Source organism: Neodiprion fabricii, chromosome 1, assembly GCF_021155785.1.
Source record: "Neodiprion fabricii isolate iyNeoFabr1 chromosome 1, iyNeoFabr1.1, whole genome shotgun sequence".
Taxonomy (NCBI): Eukaryota; Metazoa; Arthropoda; class Insecta; order Hymenoptera; family Diprionidae; genus Neodiprion; species Neodiprion fabricii.
In genome coordinates, this window is record NC_060239.1 from 2,498,702 (window position 1) to 2,525,405 (window position 26,704).

General features: G+C 44.2%; 3 protein-coding genes across 7 annotated transcripts in view; all 3 read right to left on the reverse strand.

The window, feature by feature from the left end:
* Positions 1 to 26,064, reverse strand: part of LOC124186751 (rootletin) — a 31,684-nt gene extending 5,620 nt beyond the window's left edge. Inside the window, exons 1-15 of one of the 4 annotated variants that reach the window (XM_046578705.1) lie at positions 14,207 to 14,222; positions 13,730 to 14,051; positions 5,086 to 5,178; positions 4,784 to 5,020; positions 4,498 to 4,700; positions 4,001 to 4,385; positions 3,152 to 3,298; positions 2,761 to 3,063; positions 2,445 to 2,681; positions 2,227 to 2,363; positions 1,989 to 2,149; positions 1,771 to 1,901; positions 1,334 to 1,696; positions 908 to 1,267; positions 648 to 840 (exon numbers count right to left, since the gene is read on the reverse strand). In XM_046578705.1, the coding sequence (XP_046434661.1) occupies positions 648 to 840; positions 908 to 1,267; positions 1,334 to 1,696; positions 1,771 to 1,901; positions 1,989 to 2,149; positions 2,227 to 2,363; positions 2,445 to 2,681; positions 2,761 to 3,063; positions 3,152 to 3,298; positions 4,001 to 4,385; positions 4,498 to 4,700; positions 4,784 to 5,020; positions 5,086 to 5,178; positions 13,730 to 13,738 (2,959 nt within the window). In that variant the 5' untranslated portion in view covers positions 13,739 to 14,051; positions 14,207 to 14,222. Of the gene's footprint in view, positions 1 to 647; positions 841 to 907; positions 1,268 to 1,333; positions 1,697 to 1,770; positions 1,902 to 1,988; positions 2,150 to 2,226; positions 2,364 to 2,444; positions 2,682 to 2,760; positions 3,064 to 3,151; positions 3,299 to 4,000; positions 4,386 to 4,497; positions 4,701 to 4,783; positions 5,021 to 5,085; positions 5,179 to 6,097; positions 6,131 to 6,529; positions 6,762 to 13,729; positions 14,052 to 14,206; positions 14,223 to 25,934 lie in introns of those variants that run through there. The other 3 variants (XM_046578723.1, XM_046578716.1, XM_046578732.1) reach the window with 3 other exon arrangements.
* On the reverse strand, positions 15,491 to 16,774 carry LOC124186820. Its single transcript, XM_046578852.1, has 2 exons — positions 16,512 to 16,774; positions 15,491 to 16,409 (listed from the first exon to the last, which is right to left on the reverse strand). Exons 1-2 carry the CDS (start codon positions 16,668 to 16,670, stop codon positions 16,197 to 16,199), a joined length of 372 nt encoding a protein of 123 aa, XP_046434808.1. The 5' UTR covers positions 16,671 to 16,774; the 3' UTR covers positions 15,491 to 16,196.
* On the reverse strand, positions 20,627 to 24,494 carry LOC124186802. Of its 2 annotated transcripts, XM_046578827.1 has the most exons (2): positions 23,942 to 24,493; positions 20,627 to 23,730 (listed from the first exon to the last, which is right to left on the reverse strand). In XM_046578827.1, the coding sequence occupies exon 2, from the start codon at positions 23,613 to 23,615 to the stop codon at positions 21,993 to 21,995; it is 1,623 nt and encodes a 540-aa protein (XP_046434783.1). In that variant the 5' UTR covers positions 23,616 to 23,730; positions 23,942 to 24,493; the 3' UTR covers positions 20,627 to 21,992. The 2 variants fall into 2 exon arrangements, with proteins under 2 accessions (XP_046434783.1, XP_046434774.1); XM_046578818.1 differs by having other exon boundaries at positions 20,627 to 24,494.
* Positions 26,065 to 26,704: the final 640 nt, after the last annotated feature.

Below are 26,704 nucleotides of genomic sequence, written 5' to 3' on the forward strand. Positions count from 1 at the left end.
CGAGGGAAGCAATTACCTCGCGTACTCGAGTCCACGTTTGAAGAATCCTCATCACAAAAAAACGAAACAAACTGCTGAAACTGAAGGACTGAAAGCCGTTCAGGACGAGATGCAGGATATGCGAGAAAAGCTTTCAGCCGTTGTCGAGACTCTGACAAAGGTCGCCGATGCTCTTGTAAACGGGAAAGATGAAGAACCAAATGAGGACGATAAAAAGCTCAGTGCCCATCAGTTCGAGAATAAAAGTGTTCAGTTTGACGGACGTGGGCCAAAGCTACGGGATCGTGGTCGAAACGGTTTCTGTTGCCTTGGAATGGGGTCAGTGAAGAGTGTGGACAGTGACTCCGATTATTACAGACCCGAAACGCGCGACGATTCCCGAGGAAAATTGTCGAAGAACGATGAACTTGAACGTCCCAGATCTCTCACTGATGATGAAAATCAAGTACCTCGCGAGACTTTGAGTTCGGAAAGCAGTAAATCGCGAAGTTGTGAGGCAGTCGCGGTGTGTTATTTTTTACAAAAGTTATTGTACCGTCTTAAGCTTCTTTTCCTCTGATATTTTTAGCCAGTAAACGCAAACGGATATTGTCATTGAGTCACTAATTTTTGATTTTATTATTTCACTTGACGGCGATTCGACTCACCTATCAGGAGAGCCTGTTGCTTGTCGTTTTCTGCTCTTAGAAGGACCTCCTCGTGCTGTTGGCACAGATTTTCAATGTGTTGTTGAAGATCTTCGATTCTCTGCTGGAGCTGTGCTATTTCGTCATCCTTTTCACCGCCCAGCTGCGAAACTGACTGCTGCAGACGCTTCTCCAAAGATGTTCTTATTTGTTCCTAAAATGGAAAACGATGTCGGTCGCATGAAAATCGTACCTGAAAGTGTTCATTGCTTAATATTCACCTTTTCTTCGTTCAGCTTCTTGACGTTGTCGTCATTCTGCTTCTTCATGTTTGCAATAATCTGCTGGAACTCCGCCTCCTGGTTTCCGCTCTGCTGTGTCAGCGTCTGTTTTATATCCTGAGCTCGCCTCTCGCTGTTCTCCAAATCCTTCGTAAGCCTCATGACCTGACCCTTCAGACTTTCCTGTCTCACCAATAGCTCCTGCTGCTCTTTTTCTAGCTGTGTTTTTTTCGCATGCGTCGCCTCGAGGTTCGTTTGAGTATCGAACAGAACGCCTTCCAGTGCTTCTTTCTCGCTACGGAGTGAAGCAAGCTGCTCCTGAACGCGCTGGAGTTCTTTGTCGGTGGTTTCCAGCAGTACCTATAAGAAAAAGGAGATGAGAAAAGCGCTGCAATCCTTCAAACGAGCACAAACTACGATCCTCACTTGTTTCTCTTCATTGTCCTTAACGAGATCTTCCAGGTTCCTGTTGATCCTCGCGTTCATTTCATTGGCTTGTTCCAAACGCTGCCTGAGCCTCATCAGCTCCTCATTCAGAGCCTCTTTCTTCCTGGCAAGGACGGACAACTGATTGCTGAGATCGCCACGTTCCCGCGACACTTGACCAAGCTCCATCTCAACCTTTTCTTTCTCGATCTCTAGGAACTTAACTTTTTCGTTCAGCGTAACCTTGTCGGATTCCAAATCGAGGCGGGCCTGTTCCGCCTGAAGCAGTTCTTTCTTCAAGGATCCCAGGTCGCCTTGCTGATCCGTACATTGACTTCCGAGTTTACTCTTCTCGTCTTGCATCTGCAACAAATATTTACGGCCATGTGAAGAATATATATTCTCGATTAATTACTCGGAGTAAAGAATATTATAACCTTCTTCAGTTCATCTTGTAGCCTTTTCTTATCCTGCTCACTGTTCGCGCACATGGCTTCGAGTTTCGCCAAGGCTTCTTGAGTGTCGGATTTTTCCAGGAGGATACGTTCCAGTTCTAGCTCAAGATCACCTGGTTTTGGAAGTAGACATTTGCACCAAATTCGAGGGAGCTAATTTGAAATAATTTCTGAAGAGGTATTAATTGTTACAACCTTACCTTTACTCTTTTCAATTTGTGATATGAGACCGTCGGACTCCATTTTCTGTTGTTCCAACATATCCTTGGCGAGGTAAGTCTTGTTCAATTCTTCCCTCAAAGTCAGAAGCTCTTCTCGCATTCTACTGCACCGATCTTCTTCCGACCGAAGACTTATTTCTCTGCGAAATTAACAAGCTATTAAAATACGTACGTTTGATGATCATGTAGAACCTGAACCGAACAAATTTTCTCTTACCTCAATTCTGCGTCCTTGTTGACCCGATCAAGTTCGGTTTGCAGATAAATTTTTTCGTCCTCGAGATTGTCAGCCAATTTTTGTAACCTGTTGTTCGTTTTTTGGAGTTTGTCGTAGTCCGTATTGAGAGCTTCGACCTGCCGACAAAGCGGATATTATCGAACACCGAGTTTTAAACTGTTCATGCAAACGTAGGTCAAACTTGGTCTGCAACCGACCATAGCGTTGATTTCCAGTCTGTTTTTGTCAAGAGAGTTCTTCTCCGCTTTTACAGCATCGAGATTCTTCTGAATAAGATCCTTCTCCTGCGTGAGTTGGGTGCAATGAGACCTCGCGGCGTCCAACTGCGAAGTTAATTCGGAAACCTTCTCTTCCAAAGCCTGGCTGGATTCTTCGGCTGACTCGCACTGCTTGCGAGCGATCGTTAGCTGCTCCTTGTTCGTTTGAAGTTTTACCTGAAGTTTAGAAGCCGTGAAAGTTATCCATCACCATTAATCTTTCCATCACCTCCCAGCCATCTCTGGTCATCGGTACCTGAAGCTCGTGTATCATAAGCTGGTACTTGTGCAATGCCGCTTGGACGGCGCTTATCGTGCTTTCGGCAAAAGCTGGCGTCGTGTTGCTCCGCGTTCCCCTCTTAGGTGACCGTTGAGGAACAGCTCCTGTCGGCGAAAGGTGAATGTGAGGTGGGGCCTGAGTGTTTTCAACGTCCCGGGACTCGGCATCCTGGATCACGGCATGAGCAATGTCACGCAAGGCTGATTGTAGGAGTTCGACATCTTCCTGGATGCGGACGACTTGGCCCATTCCCGCCTCTGCTTCCCCGCATCTTTCCTCCTGCGGGAAATAACTATGTTCTTTAATAAACTGTCTTGGCCGGTTCTGGTTCACCAGGACTTAGCACGAGGTACGACGAGCCACTCACCAGGGTATGGACCTCGCGTATCAATTGATTTATCCGGTCTTCCTTCAATCGAATCTCGTTCTGAGCCGCGTCGAACTGCTGCTTCAAAGCTACTATCTCAGATTTCATGTCACAAGCTTCTTGAGCTTGCTGGAACTGCTGGGAAACCTGAATCAGTAGCGAAGAAATCAGTATTAGTAGGGAAAATGGAGGTAACCTGTTCGTGAAACAATAGATTCATACTGCTTGCGTATGCTGCTGAAATGAACGCTATAGAATTTGAAGTTGAAATTCCGAATTTGAAATGTTCACAAAGCGCCAAATTCCTAATTTTTTGGTAGTGAAATTTAAAGTAAGGAAATCAAACTTTGACGAAACAACAAAATTTCGAATGGTTCTAAACTCGACTCTGAAAGTTCCGAAGGTGCAAAGTTTCGAAAGAGAAAAATTCCGAAAGGACAAAATGCCAAAAGAGCATAACTCCGACAAGTCAAAGTTCCGAAAGTGCAAAAATGCGAACATTTAAAAATCTGAAACATCCAATTCCGAATTATTGGAAATTTTGCAGGACTTGGCGAAAATTGACCACTTTGAGCTTTCGTTGTTTTGGATTTTCGATATTTTTACGTTCGACATCTTGGCCATTCTGATTTTTCTGATTTTTCACACCCACTCGTCGAGTAAGCTACGCTGGGTGAATACCGACCATTTGAAACTTTGTTGTTTCGCAAAAATTTGATTTCTTTACTTCAAGTTTCGCTACCAAATAATTCGCAATTAGGCGCTTTCGGAGCTTTTTAAATTCGAAACTTCAACCCCGCCCCCCATTTAAGACTGTATCTTACGCAGTAATCATACAAGAATGCATACCGATGACTGCGCATTGGTGGCTTGCATTTTAAGTGCGAAATTAGTGCTGCCGCAAGCGGTCGCCATTTCCCTTGAGGTGAGAGAGATTTCGTTTTGGAGTTTGGAGAGGTCTCTTTTCGTTGCGGATTTCACCTCGGAGAATAATCTCTTGACAGAGACTACATCGCGCCATAGATTGAGCAGCCTGTTATGCTCGGAGGTGTAATAATCATTGAAGGCCTGCTCCTCCTCCTTCCACTCGTCCTCTTTAACGGTCATCTCCTCTCGCAGGGCGTCCCAGTCGTTGCTCAACTTCTGAAGATCCGACGTCAGAGCTTCGTTGGTCTGGTGAGCGTCCTCCAGTTGGTCTTTCAGGGAGGCATTCACCTGCAGGATTTTCTCACATCTAGAAATACCAATTCACCGTTTGAGAGTAAAAAAAAGTAACTTGAGATCGAATTCCGACTGACGGCGCGTCTTCGCATTGAAAAACGTTTCTACTTCCAAGATTCACTCGCCTTCTGCGTTCCTCCGCAAGCTTTTTCAGCGCCGTTTCCAAGTCGTGGATCTGCTCATCTCGCAATTCTCGGAGCGTCTGATGTGCGGCATCAAGAGCTGATCCACTGGGCGCGGAGGAAGATGGTCCCTTACCAGCGTCCATTGGCAGTGACTCCATCATCTGGTTCTCCAAGTCCGAGCATCGCTGCTTGTACTGCAGCACCTGAAAAATGAAGAGTAAAAGTTGAAATCACGAGACGAGTCTAAATGGCTCTTCTGCCTCGCGAATAAACAATGTGGACTTACCTTGGCTTGCAGGCGTGAAACTAAGGTGGCCTGATGTTGCTGCGCCTGTCTGTAGGTGTCGAGTCGCCTCTTGTAGCTGGCTGCTTCCTCCTCCAGACGATGGCGTAGCTCGAAATTTTGCCGGACTAAAGCATCGGGAGCCATGTCGTCATCACTGCCTCCGTCCCCACCGCCACTTCCCAAAATCGCACTGCGTCCAGATTCCATTCTGCCACTGCCTCCGGTTCCTCTGTCCGACTGTGAAAAGCACCGAAAAATGATCGATCGCGAAGCTGACGCGAGCATGACAGATGTTTACAAACCTCTCTAGATTTCACACTTCCTCTGAGAAATGGGGGTCGTCGTCTCTCCATCTGCCCTCGGGGCGTCAGGTGAGAGGCGCTTTTGGTTGGCACCTAAAACAGTAAGACATTGGTGGTGACCAGACAGTCGGATCGATAAGTTTACCTCGGTATAACTACGACGAGAGTAGCTCAGCGTATTTCGAGGCGAAGTCAAGGAACGTAAAATTAAAAAAAAAAAAAAAAAACATTTAACAAGAGTTGATCGAGATGCTCGTCGATCGAATGACGAATTCGATCTGACTATGGTTGATTCGTCTGAGACTTTAAGGCTTGGCCCTGCTCGGTGTACGATAAAATCGATTCCAACTTCCGGATCTCGGTGATTCTTCATTGACGGTTTCGAAGCTCCCCAAAGTCTAGTATTATTAGACATACGCCTTGCCTATTGACAAAACAATCTTGTCGAGCTGCAACTAGTACAAGACACGCGATAAAGACAAGGATGAGATGTTGGTCTAGCATTACGGCGGCAGTACGAATACCGTGACTGGCGGTGTCTTGCGTGAGAAAAAAAATGCGTGCGTCCATGAGCCATCAAGTTCTTCAAGTTTCTCGAGGTTCGACGAAACTTTCCAAAATACGTTGCATTTACGAGAGATTCCCTCGTTTTTCGATCCCCGGGAAAAGAATGCGCGGTAAGAACGTTTTGCGGCACGACCTGATTTCCGGAAATTGGACCTTGAAGGGTGGCGTAAACACGCGGAGCAGTTGAAAGAAACATCATAAGGCAGTCGAGACAAAACAAATTCATATACCTCCAAACAGAAAATTGTCGTGAACTTTGAACGTCGCCCACATAATAAATAATATGAGATTCATCGGAATTATTGTGCGGGAAAGTGGCACGCACACTTCGTACGGCCAACCCGCATACGTGACGGATATCACGAAAATTTATCCGTTCATTGGTGCAGCGGGAGACAAAACCCTGGAAATATACTGTAACTCGTTCGAACTACAAAGTACATACGACTCTGTGACTGCAATCGTCTGGGGCGGACAGACAATTTGATAAGAGAGTGTAGACGCCTGGTTACAAAGTCCAACGGGTTTGTACGCGCCGCGAGCAATTAATCAGAATACAATTACTAGTTAATTAAAAGCCAGTTTTGCGCTTCCGTTCATTCTATCTTTTAAAAAATATGCAAGTATTATACTTCACCGTATCAATCGCGTATTTATACCTCGGCTATTCGGACTATCGAATAAGACAAATTGGTCAATCGATCTCTCTCCGATCTTACATCGAACCGGTTCGGTATAATGATCGGAATAACGGTTTCTATCCTCCCAATGACGACGATAATAGTAATTTTCTTTCCAACCGATGACAGTGCGCTTCGGGGAACCGAACACTCGTCCTTCGCGACTTGCGGATCGCTATGAATGGTTATTTACTCACTCTTCGGAGTTGCACCTCTGGCAGGATCCATCAGGACTGGACATCGGCCAGATATCGTCGCGTTGGTGAGTCCGTCGAGTCTAATTCAACAGCTGAGCCCGGACTGAGGGGTGCTCGTGCTTTTTCGACGGGCATGCCCGGCAACCTCGTGGCTGTGGCCCTTTCTATCGGAAGAACCGAGTTGCCGGACTCTCAGGTGTTGAACTCGGCAGGCAGTCCCCGAGGGAAAAGGGGGGCGGCCGTTCTGCCACCTGGCACTGAACGGCACCAATCGATATACGCTCCGAATACTATCCCTGCAGGGTTATACGGCTTCCCTGCGCCTCGGAGGTGAGGCGATACCGGATATGCGGGCATTTTCGAAGAGATTACCACCCTCGATATCGAGGACGATGAGTGCTGCGGATTTCAGGGTTGAAACCGCGGAGACGCGGAACTCGAGGAAGTCGGCGTCTTGGTGCACGGAAAACCGCTTACCTATCGGATCTAGGATCGATGCCTGTTTCTCCGAATTAGGTGAAGCGCGTCTCTTCCTCCTGCAATTGACTATCGACCTGAACCTTGTGCACTTGCAAATCGTTTGATCGTTCGCAATTTGGCGTAGCGTGGCTGAAATAGACTTGAGAAACTTACTCGGGGGCTATTGGTCTTAGATGTAATTTTAACCGGTACGATAGCTGCAGGTATATTCATCCTGAGAAGAGAGCTTATCGAGCTTGGACTCTGGTTTCGCCACCCGCGTATTTTATGGGATGGTAATTTGGTGCCGGGCATGGTCGTCGAATTAACGGCGAATTTGATAACGTTCGCGGAGAATCTAATACCCAATTAAAACTTTCACGGTTTAATCAGAGTCGTGTTAAGTTGAATTAGCGCTCTGATCAAACCGCGGAAATCGCAACGGTTCGGGCTAATCAACGACCCAGAATCCGGGAATCGTCGAGCAGATTTCGGACTAACCTCCGAATCTCAGTCGAACGATTAACTCCTGGAATCGCATGCGAGGACTGCCAGCTGGCTTAATATCGTCGAACATGGGAACCCTGCACCTGGTTTGTAAGATAAACCCCGATTGCAGCCACCCTTCGATCGATCGAGTTATCGGCCAACGATTTTTAAGCCGCCAGAAATACCTGCCAAGTTAATTACCACCCACAAAGAAAAAAAAAAAAAAAAAACCAGCTTCGCGTGGAAAAGTCGAACAAAGCACCGTCGACGGTGTTATTCGTCTATGATTTCAAGGTGTGCGGTACAAAGAGAAATCGGTGATCAATTAAAAATCGATACTGTGACATGCGTCAAATCGATTTTTATTCATCTATGGTTGACATAATTTTTCAACGTAACGATACGCTTGTTTTCGATCTGCAAGGTTTGTTCAAAATTGAAAGAGCAAGAAAAACAATGATTACATTTTTAAGATGTAGAAAATTTTTTACCATACATTAAGTATGTTGGATACTGAGTAGAAAAATTTCACACGATTCCGTACTGAGTGAAAGGATTTTTTGAGTCGCGTGATATTAGTTTGATTCAACTAAATGCGGGGAACGCAATATACTTACTCCGTTAGATGATAAATAAAATAATTATGTTGGTCTAACAAAATTTAGTTGAATCAACAAAACATTTTGCTAGACCTATAGACCTTGAATCGAGCCAAATGAATATTTACTCCGCCGCATGTGACCACACATTCGGTTGATTCAATGACTGTTTTTTTTTTCTCAGTCCAGCATCAATGTAATTTCACCAAAAGTTAATTGCACCGGTGATTAGCCTTGGTCGGGTATGACGTACAGGTGTATAATCTTTATCGTTGTTAAGCGCATTGGAAGGCTGCGCTGATATAGAAGGTGTAAAAGATTAGAAATAAAAGGGATGTGAACCGGCGCGGAAGGGCATTGAAGGGGGGAAAAAAGCCGTCAAAATAAAACGCGTCGTTATCAGACGACCTAAATTAATTTCCATCAAGCCTAATATTTGTGTGTTGGTTTCAAAGTTACGTATACGTAATAATATACGTGATGACATAGCTATGATTCGTGCATCAACTTGTCCACACAGCTCTTGTTTTTGCGCGACGAAAAAGAGTTAAATAAACATCTGCAATTTGTCGATCAAGTCTGTATACGTTATAACGTAAGCGAGCAGTCTCTCCTTTAAGCGACTCGCACTACTGGCATAATCGTGGTCAGCAAACACTTAACGCCACATATACTCGCGAGTCTCGGTACGTTTAGACTTTAGACGAAGACCTTTGGATCGAACAATAAATCAGTCGTTCGTTTTGTGATTTTGAAACGAGAATTGACAAATTAATATGTGTAGACACGCTTCACACGCACAACGTATCGGCCGGGGGAAACGGTTAACGGTTGGAACTTGAACCGCCGCTAACGTGAACTACCAGCTCAGCAATCCAATGAACTGGATTGAACCGCGTCCCATTGTATCTCGGCACCGACGTTCGTCTACGTTCCATGCATAAATTTTTTACAGACCGACACGGCTCTCTGGGTCACTTTGCTCGCGGTGTGTTCCGACTCGCCGGCGTATCGTTACCGGAAAAATTTCCATCCGTGGATCTCGGAATTCGAATCTTCGATGCATGCAACGTAGACACACAGACACGCGTGTCTAGCCTCAAGGAATTCCCCTCCGCTTCGTTTTCCAGAATACTGACGGACTCGTTGCCGCATAGTTTCGGCCAATTTCCTCCTTCAGGGTGTCCTAGACCTCGGGACAAACCGTCCGGATTGACCGTCGGGCCGAATCTCGGGAGTTTCGCGAATCCGGAACCCCAGTCAACAGGTTCGAATCGAAGAAGTCGCGTAAGTTTTTAGCGACGTTTTTTACCGTCAGCGAATTCACGCGGCGTCTTGGTTTCCTTCTCCAATGATCCGGCTTCTCCTGCGACCTTTAATCCCTGGAGGTTTCAAAGTCTCGTTAAAGCCTGACGATGTACGAAGGGCTCGTGCGCTGGATAATTCGTTGGTATCGACGACTGATAAGAGAGTCGGGGAAACGGGGTGGAGGCTGATTGTGAGACGTAACCCGTCTGGCTCAAAGTCCGTCCGGTGTTTTCCCGCCGGACGGTGTCAGGAAATAGTCGCGGTCAATGTCCACTGAATAAAATAAATGTTTGCCTTGGGCCGCTCGAGCGTTATTTCGGTGCTAAGGGACGACGAAACAGTTTCACCGATAATTTACGAAGCTCTTTAATTACGAAGCGAGAATTTTTTTACCAGCAATTTCCAGCCCCGTTTGCGTCATCTGATCGAAAATTTCTTGCGTGAAACGAAGTCTTGACAACGTCTGAAACGGCTCGTGCATCTCGCTGTGTTATTTTAATGGTGTAATTCAGTTCTGATATATTGCTACGCTAATTGGACAGATTAATTAGCCAATTAAGACGATCACGTGACCAGGAATTGAACTGGATCTGATTTCACGTTTGAGCAAAGAAGATTGGCAAAACATGAATGGCGCAAACGCGTGACAAAATGTTTTCGGTGTTCAACCTTAGACGTGATCGGTGAATGAAGATTATTTCTTAGAGACTAATTTCATACTTCACCAACTACCGCCGGTTAAAGTCCAATAACTGTCGAGTTTCTCATTTTTTCAGTATTAGTTTGTTTATTTTTTTTTTTCACGTGCCGTTCAATAAATGCAGTCACGGTCATGCAGGTCGTAAATGAAGGGCGTGTGAATAAAAATATTAAAAAAAAAAAAAAATTTAACGACAATTATGCGAAAAAACTAAGACTAAAACTAAGTGATCGCCTAATACACTGCTAGAGTTTTTATCTTTCCTCTTACAGTTTCGTACAATCAATATCAGCACCGACGAAGAGTCCTGAATTCTGTAATACAACAATAATTCAAATTTATAACTTTTGGGTCGAGAAAAATTTATCGTAATTGCATAGAGATTATTTTCAGACGATTAAATTTCGAAGCGAAAGCAAGAGAGAAAAATCACTCGACACCTTGATTACTTAATCAAAAGTGTTTTTGCATTCTAGTACGCAGATTATTTTTGGATACTACGTATATTATCCATGTATGTATTATAATTTTAACGGTATTCTGGCGTAACCTGAAGATAACGATTGGTGAAATTAAATTAATGCGCGATATAAGTGAATTACGGGCATTACCGTTTCATAGATTTAATTATTTTTTTCTTATTACAGATCAATGGTAGAAAATGATATCAAATCAACCTCAATTCGTTAACGAAAATACCAAAATTACCAGGGAGATCACATTTTTTTACGATGCGCGTGTATGTAAATTACAAAATTTCCGGGGCTTATCGCTAATTTGTACATCGAAATCGGTGATTTTGAGAGAAAAAAAAAAGGACAAAAAATTATGCAAATCTTTTACTGCGTGCTCCCTCTTGACCTCCAGTTTATTGCTTGTGATCTAAAATTGGAAATACCAAGGATCCGATACCGCGGGATTATTGCATATCAAACGGTGCCGTTTGGTAGGTTGAATCTTGTCAATGTATACACAAGTTCGAATACGAGATACTTTTTATAAAAAACAAGTGTTTTTAACCTTTTATTTAGATGTCCCCGATTTCGTTGAAGGCTTCGATGAAACACGTACTTATTTGTTGTTAATTATTTAGTACACGGGTGAATGTGATCAAAATTTGAACCTTGGTTTTGGAAAGTGTGTTGTAAAAGTTTCTCTCGATCGTTAATTATATTTTTCTTGCAGGAATGGCGAAATAAGTAATTCTACGATTTACTTAAAGGTGAAGTTGCTAAAAAGCGTTGAAAATTGAAATCAAGTTTTATATATAAATCTCCCACCCACCTACAAGTCGTTTTATTTCCTACATGCCACCTAATGAATTGGATGTTATAACGTGTATATATATATAATATATAATATATATATGTAGAGGGTAATCAGTTCAAGTAAATAAAATGTCACCGGGATGCTGAAAGATAATTATATACGAAGACCACGAGGCATGTGTAAAAAAATATTTTAATACGATAAAAAAGAAAGTAAAAAATTGAAAAAATCGAGCAAACTAGTGAAATGATAAAAGAAGTGTTATGTCCGTGCATTCTCTGAGCACATGCTCGCAGATAGTGCAATATGGTAGCGAGTTACACCGCTCAATAAACTTATCTCAAATGATTAATTATTAACCAAACCATGTATTAGTAATAAACAACATTCAATGTATTTTTTGCTCTTTTAACGAGCACCGTAGACTCATTTATTATATCACAGTGCACGCATTTCTCGGATAGATGTGTATAACATATCTGTATTATCTTGTAATAAAAATGCCACGCTGATGTGTTGGAATATTTTTAAACCAATAAATTATTTGATCACGATCGATGTTAAGTAGCAGTGTAAATGATCATTCATTTCTCGGCCTCAACTCCCCCTCCCATTATATCAAGTCCATGGATATTCCATTGATCGCGAAAGTTAAATATTCAAGTTATCACTCTCTGCGGTTTTTAACGTTGCGACGGGTTGAAAAAAAAAAAAAAAAAATAGAAAATGAAAAAGAAAAAAAATGGTAGAAGAACTAATTGATCCTTAGCAACATGATACGGAGGTATTTGACAAATTAGTTTCGGTATAACATTAACACATACCATTTGCATGTTATATGATTAATCATAATTTTTCATATACAAACAGTTCGTCAAGATTATAAAATGTCACGATTCTCAATTTTTTTGCGTAATCTTATAAATTTGGGGAATGTGGTAATACCCCCGATTCGAAAAATTTATCTAAACTTACATGTAACGCCGCATGTTGTTGCATAACAACGATTTGCTTTTTTTTCCCCATTCCAGGCCGCGATTTTCGACATCGCGACGAGGCACTTGGATTCATTAATCGAAACAACGATCAAAGCAAACGGTAAATTAATACAACTACAGTAAAAAGTATATTCCATTCTGAATCTCGTTTCTTTTACAAGAACGCATTTATCACTCGAGTATTTCTCACCCCGTGATTCGACAACCGCTCAATCACCCCTTCGAGCAGTCCCTGGACACGTGCTCGGCCACCCCAACTGGTCTTTTACCCTTTAATGAACACGCATTGGATGACCACGCGGTGCGTCACCTTCGCGCAAGGGTGACCACCGTCATTCCGCAGCGTCCCTTAAGCCGGCCTTTAAAAACGCAATCTTCCTTTTTCTTTTTTTTTTTGGTATCGTTAACTGTCTCGAAGTGAAACATTTTTTCCACAAAGAACGATAAGATTTGGTCATTTAATCGATACGCTGATGGACGGTCATTTATTAATAAAACCGCGATGCGTAAAACATTGGATAATACAACCGGGATCAAGATTTCCAACGCGTATGTATAATATTATACATGTATGTACGTATACATGTATGTTGCGTGCGAGTTGCGTCAGGGGTGCGCACATGGCGCCCCCTTATCTCCAACTGACCACATGTCGTGTTTATCGATTCTGAGGTAAAAGTGTACCCTCGGCATTATCACTTTGTAAACCTGACGAAATTCCAAGCCTGCGTTATTATTTAAGCTAGGTTCAAAGGTTTTGTACCGTATAGATATAGGTATATATTTTTGTACTTGTAGAAGCGGTCGAACCGTAACGGTTAAAATACATATGATAAATGGTGCGAGAATTGGCACCCGAAGATCGCGTCGATGGTTGGAACGTCGCTTTCTTTCCAGTGCGAGTCGAGGAGGTTTGAAATTGAATTTGAACTTTCGGGACAACGAAGGACTCGAAACGTGGCTAACGAAGTGCTCGGCTCTTCAGATTCAGTTAACTCGGAGGGTATAACACGAGTGTAAGTTTGATTCGAAGTCAATCGGCATGTGTGCGGGAAGCGGGCTGAGCCGCAATTATTTCGAAGAGAGAGAGAGAGAGAGAGTTTGAAACACCTCTGATAGTCAATCAACGAATCACGCATACGTATCCTGCCGGCTAAGAACACGTGGTGTCTCCGCTAGCCGGTCTAAAGCGATCCGAGATAAGGAGTTGTCGATCAATTCCCCATTTCGCAGAGCTAAATGCAAGGCGAAGCTAGTTACCAACTATATGTAACATGTACAAACCACGACGCAGTGCCCACTCGAGGAGTGAAATCTGTTGCGCGCCTTGGTTCAGGCGCGGCGTGCAAAAGATTTGTTCGGAGGGTGGAAAACTCACCCTTGGCATCTTCGAGGCTTCGGGTTCCTCGGCTGGGGTGACAAAACGCCGTAGACGGCGGGCCGAAGGGTCTCTGAATTGGGGCGGCGGCGACAGAGATGTCGGAGGGTGAGACGAGGCCCTGCGGATGGTGATCGCAAGATCCGGTGCGCTCGGGGCGGACGCTGAGCTTTCACTAACGTTGCTCGTCGCCGGCCTGCTCCTACCTCCTACATCCTGGCCATCGTGATCGCGTGTCACGGTGCCTATCCGCGTTTCACCGCCCCCTCGGCCCTCCGGGGGTGGCTGACACCGGGGGGCGTCCCCCTCGAGTTCGGGAAGGCTATCGGAGAAAGTTAGCAACAAATTTATGCCTCCGAGTTGCGGGGTTCAAGGAACCGGAAGCTGTCCTGCCGCGGTGCAGCTTCGGTTGGATTCGAAAGAAGTTACGCTCTTCGATGCGGCTTGGGAGGATTGTTTTAGAGGTGGACGACTTACTTGGGGAGGAAGAGCGACGGATCGGAAGAGGGCCAGCAGAGCGGAGCTCTGCATCTTGCTGGAATTAGATCGACCATGATTGACTTGCGAGGAGATGGAGTCTCCGCTTTTCTTCTAATCGGGAAGATGGTTGGACGACGTCACTTTTGGTTATTTAAATTACGCGAGGATCGCGGTGATCGTAGGATTATTAATTAGCCGGTGTTGAGTGGTGCGATCGTAATTCAAAGCGAAGTGAAAGCTTTTTGAAAAACGAGGAAAGACACGCGAAGAAATTAAATTACTCGTGTAATTTCTTAGGCGAGGGAGAAAGCTACGCGTTTGAGAGGGAAAAGGATGAGTCGATAAAGTATAAAGGCTGCGGTGAAAAAGTTACGGAATTATGAAGGGCGACTAAGAGAAGAAGAGCGAGGGGGAGGAATTTTATTTACGAGGGTCTCAGCCCGACGAGTAAATTCCTGCATGTATTTATGGTTGAATAAATAAGCGTGTATATCGGACAATATTTTGGAGTCGTGAACAGCGACTCTTCGAGGGGGTAAATCGGAAATCGGTACAGCGAAGTGGGACACGCGAGCCTTCGGTTTAACCGAGACGGAAGAACCACTCGAACAGAAATAGAACATCAAGGAGGAATCGGAGCATTATGAATTCACCGTTGTAAATTTGATTCGAATACCGCTTATAATCCCACACAAATGACAGGACATTCCATTTCTCTGTTTAAAGATGACGGTCATTATTAAGCAGCGAAATTTACTCAAGGATCGAACGGCACCGAAATCACGCGACGAAGTCGGTTCTTCCAATGCGATGTAAAGTGCCGGTGAGACCGGGTTTTTCAAAACGGCCAAAATTTGCCTATTCGCCGAAAATTGACTCAAGGACCGGACGTCCTTCTCAACGAACCGCCGACGACTGACTAAGCAGCTCTTTCCTGCTGTCGGAAATTGTTATTAAATACCGTAATAAGAGTTCCTTAGAAAATTTTCAAGAAGGGTTACAAAAGCGTTGGATCGATAGCGTAACACAAGGCGAATTCTTACAACGGCCCTTGCGATTAATCAGCCCTGTCAGATATGCAATGTTGTTGTTGCGGCCTTTGTTGTACGTACGAAATGGTACGGCGAAGATACCTTCACGTACAGCGAATCATTTTATGAGTAATTTTACGACTTTTCTCATCCAACAATTAGAAACGTTTTTGCAACACTGTCGGTGAAAAAACTTGTATCTAAATACTGTTCACTCTCATGTCAGTTATTATCCAATCTGTGCAGCGAATTGATTTTTGATGCGATTTCAAATCGTTTATTCGATTCATTTTCTAAGTACTCTTACACGATACAAAATTTTAGAATTATTCTTAAATTTGTTTTACGTATTATAAAAATCGACGAATATTAATAAGAGGTTACATATAATTGACTTAAGCGTGTGTCTGATTTTATAAAGTGATTAATTTGGTAAATGTAACAATTGGAGTCAGGATAAAATTCCTGTAACGAAGTTGCTGATAGTATTTTGTGTATCGCCAAACGGCGAAGACGCTCTTAATACAATGAATAAATATTTGATTGCATTGTTTTTTTCTTTCTGCATTGTTACTTTATTATTATTTCATTAAATTTCATTATCCATACATCTCAACCGCGAGTAAAGTCTACATGAACATGTCGCAGTAATCTGTGCGCACATAACGTAGTGTATACAAGACTAGATTGAGTCACGTCAAGGAAAGATAAGAATCTTCCGGGGTAAATAATACGACTCGATAATTAGAGAACGATGTAGAAACGAGCTCCGACTTCCGGATCTTTAACGTTGTACAATGCTGTATAAACACAATCGTTTAACAGCGAAGTATGTAGTAATAAATTGCGAATCTAGGTACCATAACAGGTTCGTTGTTATAATACGTGGAAAAATCGATGCCGCCAATTGTTCGATTAAAATTACGCTGGACTTTTTCACGCTAGTGGGCGACTGATTAAATCGCTCGCAAGTCGTACAACCGGTGTCTGTAGACCAAAACCCTGATGCGCATCGGCTTCCCGCGATCCGTAGCGAAGCTGAATTTCACGTGGTTCGATCCGACTCCACCGGAAGTTATCGTCGCCTCTCCGTTCTCGGTTGTCCGGTCTGAAATCACCTCGATGCAACTGATGTTCACGTTCATGGGTCCGTACTGCGCCTCTGCGGTCTTTCGAATGATTAAATTATGCCGAAAGTGCGTAAAAGAGATACGCCGGAGGCGACGAGCTTGCGGAAAGCCCGTTCGGCCGGTGCTTCGTTCGATATTTACCTGATTCGAGAACGGATTTGAGTTGCGACGGACTTCGTACTGCCATATGAGGTCCCCGTTGTGACCGGAAGCCGGACAGTCGCCGTAGAAGCGATTTCCGAGGGCCAGAGGCAGGGCGAGGATCGCGAAGAAAGCACGAAATCCACTTGCGGACAGCATGGCGGCGGACGGAGCGAGTAACGCGACAAGTCGAAGAGACGAGAATGACTCGGGGAGAAAGTGTGGAAGATGGAAGAACCGGGCTGCTACTATTATTGCAAGCGTAGAAGCTCGTCGTATGAAATGGGGAATGTAATCTGCGGATATTGCGGAGTTGTTGCTCACGTTGCAGTAATTATGATGTAATTAATTATAATTTTGTTTTGCTTCACCGCTGCAGAGAAACTCGATGATCCGAGTGTTCGATCGTGCTGAAAAAACACATTTTATCTGCGCCGGTGTTATGCTGCGAGCCAATATTGTGATGTATTAATAGCAGAGATACCGGCAGCCCCTTCAAATATCAACACAACGCACTCGGTTATAACTGCAATTCAAAGTTTCGAGTCATTTGTGATTTCGTTGCCGAACCCTCTCCTCGTCACGAGATCATCTTAAGCTTCGAAATGATTTATCAGACGAGATTGAAAAACGGTGCTTCGATCCAATCGTTTGGCAGAATTTTAGCACCAGCGATGTACAAACAAGTACAGAGAGATGAGTGTAATATTCTCGCTGGCAGACGCGCGGATTGCAGCTTGATCGTGAATATTGAAAACCGCGAGGGTCAAGGCTGTGCCATTTTGATAATGAACTTAATCAGCACACATGAATATACCCGCTGTTGTACGTTTAGTCTAACACTTGTTGGCTTCTCTCGTACAGCGAACGAAAGCACATTTTGAGTCGGTGATTTTGGGGGTGGGAAAACCTGCACTTACGATTCGATGAATTACGGGGACTGGTAAATGTACCCCTCTTGGAATAAAACCTGGGAACGGTAAGGAGGCACTTTGATATCACTGCAAAGTGGGGCTTCGGTAGTAAAATCGAGGCATTGGTTTGTGACTTTAGAGTCAGGTGAATTGGTTCCCACATTCCCGTGCCTGGATCCACATGGTACAGTCTGTACCCAGGAGAATCCTTTTCGCAATTTTCTCTTACCAGACTGCTGATTCTTCGCCCGATAATCACTCCCGACTTACGACTCGAGATGATGCCAAGTAATCGACGATACACCCTTTTTCAACACTAACCATTGGGTACATGGATCTTGAACTTTCCAAAAATCTATTGTTTCTATAATTTTTTTTTTTCAACCATAACAAAAGAATTATTCTAATCAAACTTAAGGTATACGGGAGAACGACATTTGAACTGTATTTCGTAAAATTTTTATATTTTACAAATACGACACAATAAATCCTGCAAGCTTTATCTAAAATCAATAAACAAAATATTTTCTCTTAATACGTAATTGTATATGGCCAGCAAGGGAACGAAGAATTTGTAAAAAAAAAAATTTAATTCGAACTTTTGACAGAGCTTTTTGAAAAATGTAAGATTTTCGGTACATCTTACTCCATGTATTTATTGCCTTGTAAAATAAGTTGTGAGCGAGAAAATAAAAAAGTTCCTTTATTCATTCACTACTTCATACACTCACCTACTGACAGAAAATGTTTGATTTTCTGATTTCAGATGAAGCTAACGGTAGTTGACGTTGTCGTATTTTGGGATGAAAATTTTACGAAATATAGTTCAAACTTCGTTGTATTCAACAAGAGAAAATAATAGAAAAAATGGATATTTTGAATGTTCAAGACCCACGTAAATCCTCAATTCAACAGAAGCGAGTTCGAGAAATTCTTAGGCTAGTAGAAAAATTGGGTACATATTTCTGTATACATTCCCCCTATCCTATGCAATATAAGTATATTGCGTGTTTACCGGGGAAAGAATTACGCTACTTTGGAAGTTTATGTATCGATCGCGGTCACATCTCGTCGTCAAGGAACTGCATTTCAATATTATTGCATGATAAGATTCTCTTATAACCTTACCCGCTCTGTAGGTATATGTTAATACGTGTATATTCAGATTCTACAAGGACTGATCCCGCTGTTCGAGATATTATACATACATACTGTAATACGCTATACCTATGCTGGTTGAATAGACATTTTATTGATAATTACAGAAATTATTATCATTATTAATAATATACAGTCAGCCTGCGTTTAACGATCAAGTTTTTCGTTCCCTTCAATTTCCCTTCCTATTCTCATTGCGTGCCGATATCCTCCCGCCCCAATTTCCTGCCCTCATTATAAACGGATCTCTTCGAAACTTCAACTCTCGCTATAGACGGTTGACAAAAGCTCTTGCACCGTGGTTATTGGCATTAGAATTTCTTCGAATAAAAAATAAATTATAAATAATTTTTGGGAAAAAAAAAAAATTGATATTCAAGAAATTCGTATCAACTTGTAACGAAATAAATCAAGCACCGACAAAATTCATTGAATCTCTGACGAATTTTCCATTGATACGGATATCAACGATTCTTTCCTCAGACATAATGTTCATACGACTGTAACGAAGTTTCTGGAAAAAAAAAACCTTTGCATGAAAAAAGAGAATTTAGAAAAAAAAAAAAAATACCCGTACAACTGCACCGAAACGAAAACTCGCAACGCATGCAAGCCTACAGAGTTGCACAATCCGCGTAAGGCGCCTACGATCACGTAGTATGATGCACGCATGTGTTGTCGGAATGAGACAGGGGCGGGGGAATGACGTGAAAGTGCAAAGCGCACCATCGAATGCCGTCAAGAAGGCGGGCGGGGGCGGAAATGAGGAGGGGTGGATGGGGGGCGATAGTAACGCGGAGCCGGCTGCCAAAGTCCGATGGTCGAGAAACGGCCTGGATCTTTGACTGCGTCTGCGGTCTGCGTCTGCGGACGAAAGTTTTACGTCGAGTTGTCCAGACTCTCGATAAAAGCTCCGTGTTGCTATGGGTACGAGGAAATTTATGGAGAGTAAACGAGAGCTTGCACAGGCGCGCGTCGACCGGCACGTTGTTGGCGGAGCGACGCTCTTCCTATTTTGTCGAATAATATCGGAAGATCTGAACGTAACGCAATATCGCGTCCTTGTCTCAGTTAGACGTAAGATTAGGTTTATTGTTAGTTTTTTTTTTTTAACCGTAGAAATTGCTGAGCCTAGGCTTACGTCTCGATGTTTACCGCTGCAATTTGTTTTCATCGTCATCTCGTTTCTACTATGTTTCGTTCTTTTTCCTCCGAGTCAAGGGAAACGGCGCGTATGTCGGACAAATCTTATCGATGCAATAATGCTGCTATATTTTTAGAACGTATTCATAATCCGGTAGATTACTCTTGAAGACTCGTTTTTTTATTTATTTTTTTTTTTTCTTTCATTTTTCTTTTAGAAAGTTATTTTTTGAATGAGACAATTATTAATCTTCTATTTATACCGTTCAGGTTTCTAAAAAATCTGAAACCTTAATTCGTCTATTCTCGGTAAAGTTAAAAAAAAAATAAAAAAAATATTCAAATAACTTATATACATTTCATTTACGCACAAGTTTCTTTAACTCCCGACAGCAGTGGCGATTACTTCATTCGCGAATCTTAATACTAAAAATTTCTATTACCGTTTGATGAACTTTTAGTTGTAAGCCGCAAGCGATTTCAGGGTTTCGTGTAACGGTTATTACATGTTGATATAGCACAAAAGTTACAACAGACGTGCCGATAATGCGAAGCATTTCGGTGAATTCGCCGGCCCTCTCATCACTCCCAAAACGGGAGAGAATTGATTTACACAAATTTGTATTGTAAAAAGTCAGAAAAAAAAATACATTAATCGCAATAACATTGATCATGTCGATTAAATAACTTGTCGCGATTTTCGTAAGTTCTTCGAGTAAAATTTCAACAGAAATTTATTGCACGAGAAATTATTGTATCTTTGATCTATTACATGCTGTCTTGAATAAGATATTTTTAGACGGAACGTAACGAAATTTTTTCCCAGTAACTTTCGGAATTCTAGAGGTAAATTCACTGAAAACTAACCAAACGATTCATTGGTTAAATCATTAGTTATCATTCAACGGCTGTACTTTGGAATCTGTATTTCTTTTCAATTAATTACGTCAAGAAATTGCTTATGAGAATATTGCTAGTAAATAATCTAGCTGTATACATAATGTATGTACTATATATGTTATATTCTCGATTTAGCAAGATCTATGGTATAATGTTAAGAAACGTACATGTACCACATATACATGCATGTATATGCGATTAAAGAACAGAACAAGTATTTAGATCGTATTACAATTTCTTAGTCAACGTTGTTATAAAAAACATAGTCTCCACACACAATCTTATTTTATAAATTCTTGCATACACACGACACTATGATAATTACATATACATATAAATACAATATGAGAGAGTAAGAGAAACACAATATAAGTCTATTATAAATAAGCAGAGTACTTTTATCTCAACTATGATAAAATTCGTGTATAATGATGGTTACAACATTTGGCGACTCGTAGGGCATTGATCCTAAAATTATTTGTACACTTGCGTCTACCGTCGCGCTCTGTGAATCTCGCAAAAATCTATACTTATACATGATATATTCTCTCACACTTCGGCACCGTTGAGTCAAACTAACTGTAAGCTGAATAAATTCTTATCGATTCATTCGAAAATACAAAACATCGAACGCAAAAAAGCAAGAAGAAAAAAAATAAAAAATAAAATAAAAATAAGAGAAAACTTTAGAAAATGAAAAATTAAAATTCAAACGAACATCAATCACGTATTGCGGAATATTTTGTAACGACGATAATCTTCGAAGCGTTGCATAATACCGTGCAATAATTTCCATTATGAGACGACGTAATCTAAGGTTCAGATTCGTCGTGAATATTTTTTTCGATTAATTTTTCTACAACCGTGTTATTTTACACGTATGCGCGGATACTTATCGTACAAACACGCATACGTATATACGTTTCGTAAAATATATTATACCTTATATCGACAGACCGTAATCTTTGTTCGAGTTAATAATTAACTCGAAATATCCATACATTCAGCAACCTTTCGTACGACTTTTGCGAAATCAATTTACGTTATACTCGTATACATATATGTATAAATATAATTATATCCAAAAATTTTATTCAGATATCTTATACGTCGTATATCTGTGTATATGTGAATCTTGTGATCGTGTTACCATCAAAGTTATATCAAAGCATTAAATGTACGTATATAATGTATAGTCTGTACGCATATATACGAGTCTGTATTTACAATTTGATAAAATTAATTAATACGCATGAAACACGAGGGTATTCGATACACGCCGAATGTTCGTGTGAACCCGATTAACCGTTGCGGCTGATCGACCTTCGATCCTTCCCAAACCCTTGAACCCTCTTCGACCCTCCCTTTACTGCACCAGCGCCAAGGGCTGGGCGTGTTGTCCGGCAGGCTGGGCCCTGATTACGCCAGCGATGCGCCTGAAGGGCAGCTGCAGATGGTAGTAAGCGCAATAGGGCAGAGGGTCCCAGTAGACGAAAAGGGTCTCCCGCTTGTCGAGAACGGTGCCGAGAAGATGGGAGGCGACGTCCGTCGGAGGCCTCTTCAGGGCGTTGGCGACGGCCTCGTTGAGATTCTGCCCGCGATCCCCGTTCGCGAGATGCTCGGAATTCTGTCTCGAAAAGTGCCTGCAGGGTCGCCAAACGAGCCTGGGATGAACGCCGGTGTGGCAGACGTAGGGAAAAGAGACGCCGACGCGACAACCGATGGAGACGAGATCGTTCTCGAGGCCCGATTCGGCCAGCCGGAAGCTCAGGTGACCGGACATCTTGTGGCCCGGTGATCGGGCGAAGAAGCGATCCAACCAGCGGGAGACGTCGGGTCTGTCTTCGGGTATGAGGCCCCGATGCTCGTCGACGCGACAGGTCACGTTGGCGACGACCTTCGAGTCCTTGACGGTCGTGCAGGTGAGAAAATGGGCGCCACCCGGATCGCGAACCACGACCCAGGGCCGCTTGTCGCTTATCTCGTGCTCGTAGTTCTCGCTCCTAAAGTCCCGGACCGTCGGGGGCAGCACGACTTTGGCACGGTCCCGCATCCCGGCGGGCCCGGCGGCCAGCATGACGTGTCTTCCGGTGCGGAGGACGCCGCGTTCGTAAAGATTGGCCACGTCGGCCGAGGACCGGAGGACAAAGTGAGACGGAGTCGGAAGCCCGACAGACCTGCATCGACGCAAAAGCTCGAGCGGATCGTCGAGGGCCGTGACCTCAGAGGCGCCGGGTACGAAGCACTCGCATCCAAGGGCTTCGAGGTGAGGCTTTGCCAGGGCGTCGTAGTATGCGGTCGTCGAAGCGCTGACCGGTATGTAGTAGGACGGTTTTTCGCGCTGGACGATGTCGCGGAGGGCCTTGACGTACTGGGCCGCGGAATCTGGGCCAGGTATGGGAAGCGTGTGGAACTGCGAACAGGCGGTTGAGAAACGGGCCAGCCCAAAGAGGCCCTCCACCTCGCAGACCACGACGCGGGCACCGGCCTTGTAGAAGTTCCTTGCTAGGTGGACGGCCTGCACGGTGCTACCGCCGCTGATCAGGACGCATCGTTTGGGCCTGACTCTCTCCGAGGCCGGGGTGTAGAGCGCGGTCAGGAACCACTTGAGGGCCGTCAACGGCAGCTGCAGAATCGCCCATAGCATGCAGACCCACGCCGAGACCCACAATGCCGGTGCCCATATTATACAGCTCGCGATTTTGTACGCGGCGGTGAAAACGCCGATCACCAAACCGGCGTACCAGTGACCGATGCTCGTCAGGATAAACGGGCGACTCTTCGTCGACGGAATTTCCCTCGACGCTGATCGTCGGCGGTCCTGGATCGGGCTCGTCGGATGCTGTTGGTTCTGGTGGTGGTGGTGGTGGTGATGGCGGTTGGGCCGTTTCGAGGTCAGAATCGTCGTCTGGGTGCTCGAGGCGCTGGATATCGTCGAGGAGACCGAGGCGCTCGAGACCGTCGATGACGAGCGCTTCAACGTCAGCATCGGGGAGACGTCGGGGGGCGACGTTGACAGAGGTGATCCAGGTGACGGAGACGAGGCCGTGCTGTTCCGCCTTGAGATCGGGGGACTCGAGCCCCAGAATCTCGACACGTTCTCACTGCCGCAAGAAGGCATGTCTGATATTTATCGCTGACCTTTTTTTCAACACTCGAGCTACAGTCTTCAAGCGAGTCAATATTTCAGCTGCGAAAATCGATTCTGAACCGCGATAACGAACTGGCATTAAATTTCGTTGAAACGTGCAAGCTATCACCTGAGTTTAACAAGTTGACGAAACTCCGAAACGCCGGATGGTTTGTTCTTCATACCTGCGGACGAGATTTTTGCTGCTCGGCTCTTCTTTCGAACGGTTCACCCGACGATCGATGTTCCTTTTCTTCCTTAGAATCGGAGATCACACTTAATTGCCGATAATTTCCTCGACAGGATACACGAATAAAAGCCCTCTTCGGTCCATCCGCGACGGTTGTTTCAGGCCGTCAATCGTCCAGATTTTCCGTTTGCTTCCCTTCGCCACAAGAGAAAACGGGCACAAAATAAACAGTAACGAGCGTTCCTCGCAATTAACGGTGCTTATTGTCTTAAGTCAATAAATATGTGGGTGTCACACTTGAGAGGGTCGGGCAACGCGGCGGTGATAACGTGTATAGAAGAGAGAGAGAGAGAGCGAATGGGAGAGAGGGGGAGAGAGATAAGTTTTGTCGAAGAAAGGTGAAAATAAACGTTGTTTGTCGGCATGCACACACCGGGTAAACTGAGACCGAGCCGGTCGAATCTCTGCTTCTTATGAGCTCTGCATCTTGGGCGCACTATGAACCTTCCCCGCCTTATCTAATCACACGTATAGCGGAGTGACCGTCGCATAAAGAATGATGCGCGGGGCCCACTGCTCTGGTATAAACTCGGACTTTTCATTCTTTCTAGTCTCTAGCCGACGATGTCTAGGCCTCCAAACGAGCTGATAGATAGACTCGAGCGACGTACGCCTAACCCGAAATGTGTAAACACGTCCTAACGTTGATAAGACGCGCACGAGTTCCCTCGTTCATCACCCTCCGTATTACGACTATGTTTGTCAATTATTCACTGCTTGAAGAATTCCTGCGTCTGTGTTAAAGTCCACACCCTCTGGTTCAAAACTCAAATCCAATCGGAGGAAATTGTCCAAATAACACCCATGGGTGGTTGGTATTTTCACGCCAAATGGGACGGACTTGTACTTTGATAGAATATTTTCGGTGTTACGTTTAACACCGTCTTTTTCACGGTGTTGGAGCAATGATAGAACACCAAGGGTTATTCGGTCGGCAAATTTCAGGGTACTAAAATTTCATGGCGAAATTTGGATTTCGTCAATTCGAAGACGGTCCGAACGTCACTTGGCGTCACGCGAATAATGTTGATAATGTACAATCCAGTGCCAGCGACGAAATTGGTCGAAGACGCCCGATTTGTACAATTTCAAAGATGATTTTGGGAAAGATGGGCTAACAACAATGGCTGGTTTGTCAATGTTCTTGGAATTTGGATCATAGATCACCTCTCTCGATCTCAAGCAACGAAAATCCGCAATTGGCGATAAAGTTTATGCCTTGTATGTCAATCGATTATTGCGGCAGGTACTTGGGCTGTTCAATACGCTGGCAAAACCGATTGCAGTGGTTGACAGAGGACGGAGATTACGCCGAGTGAGCCAACGCGTAACACCGTCTCGGTGACATCTGTATTTGCCGGGGACCACGAGTGACAGTAATCAGTGTTAAAGACGGGAACTGCTGTAGTTTCAATACTCCAAGCCTTTCGACCGACCGCGGGTCTGATGCTCGACCACCGATAAGGATGGCAATGGCTTGGAATCGAGAACGTTCACCACTGTCATCGCAAGCTGTGCTTGAGCAGCATTCGTTGTTAATTCATGGTAACGAGCATCGACGGATCAAAACAGAGGTGTGCTCCGCTTGCTTCTTCATTCGAGAAACTTTTTCCAAGGATCAATGAAAGGTTGTAGAAATCTGATCAGCCTTTGGGGGAATAAGAAGTCGACATCTGTCGACTACTAGCGCTGTAATTTAAAAACTTCAAAGCTTGACAGGTTGAGCGAGATGTTTCGAGATTGCAAACATCAGTGACTGAGTGTTTTCAGCAGTGAAATTCCAAGTTATGCTCGTGTTGATCGAAAATCTGCGGTTGTTAAGACGGCTGACAGACGTTAGACGCTGATTATTAGCTATTGAAGTAAATACGAAGCAAGCTAGCTGCGACGATTTTATAACGAGGTCTTAAAAGCTAAGCGTCACTCACCGAAAGCTCTGCTCCTAGGACCGATTCCCGATTCTGCACACTCAAAAAGCACAACCCCGATGAACACCGCGCGAAAAGCTCCGGTGAAGCTGAACCACCTGCCAAGAAACGACGCACGTGTCAGCCATTTTTGCTTGTTTGGTAGTCGGTGCGTGTTCAAGCGTAAACACTGTACTCGGAACGAGCAAGTGCCGAACCTCGAGTCGTTCTTCTTTGTTGAAAGTCGGCAATAGCAGTTTTCGATCCGTGCTTGTCCTTTCTTTCCGCGGCACAACCGCGAGCATTCGGCAATGCAGGAATACCGAAACGCGGTCGCCGCTCGAGGCGAGGCCAGACATTGATCATTCCGTTCCATTTCGTGCGATCATCGCTGCCTCGACGATAAGGAAGTCCTCTGTTATCTACTCACCAAAGTCTCCACACGTATTCTCGGGCGTCAACTTGACGGTCCGGAAAAAGCGGCGTCGTCGGTCAGTAACCCGAGTCCCGAAGAACGCCGTCGTCCATCGGGAGCCGTGGGACCAGATCGGGATGACTCAAGCCTAGGGCGAGTAGAATTTGGGTGCCGAGTTCGGGCGGGTCCGGCACCCATATTTCTCTCTGAAAGGTTCATCGCAGATGGTGGTTGTAAAACCGGGGTTATAAACCAGTCCGCTATCTGAAAGTGGACGGGGCGAGACGCTCGGAGATGCTGTCGGAGCAAAATAAGAAGAAGAAGTTGAAGACGAAGAAGAAGAAGAAGAAGAAGAAGGGTGAGCGGAAGAGGAAGC

What these genes read in the sequence shown, in the direction of transcription:
- LOC124186820 (XM_046578852.1), bottom strand. Translation starts at nt 16,670, where the DNA reads ATGCTGTCCGCAAGTGGATTTCGTGCTTTCTTCGCGATCCTCGCCCTG. An exon ending in CAAATCCGTTCTCGAATCAG is followed by an intron (nt 16,410 to 16,511) that starts GTAAATATCGAA and finishes ATCATTCGAAAG; the next exon opens with ACCGCAGAGGCGCAGTACGG.
- LOC124186802 (XM_046578818.1), bottom strand. Translation starts at nt 23,747, where the DNA reads ATGCCTTCTTGCGGCAGTGAGAACGTGTCGAGATTCTGGGGCTCGAGT.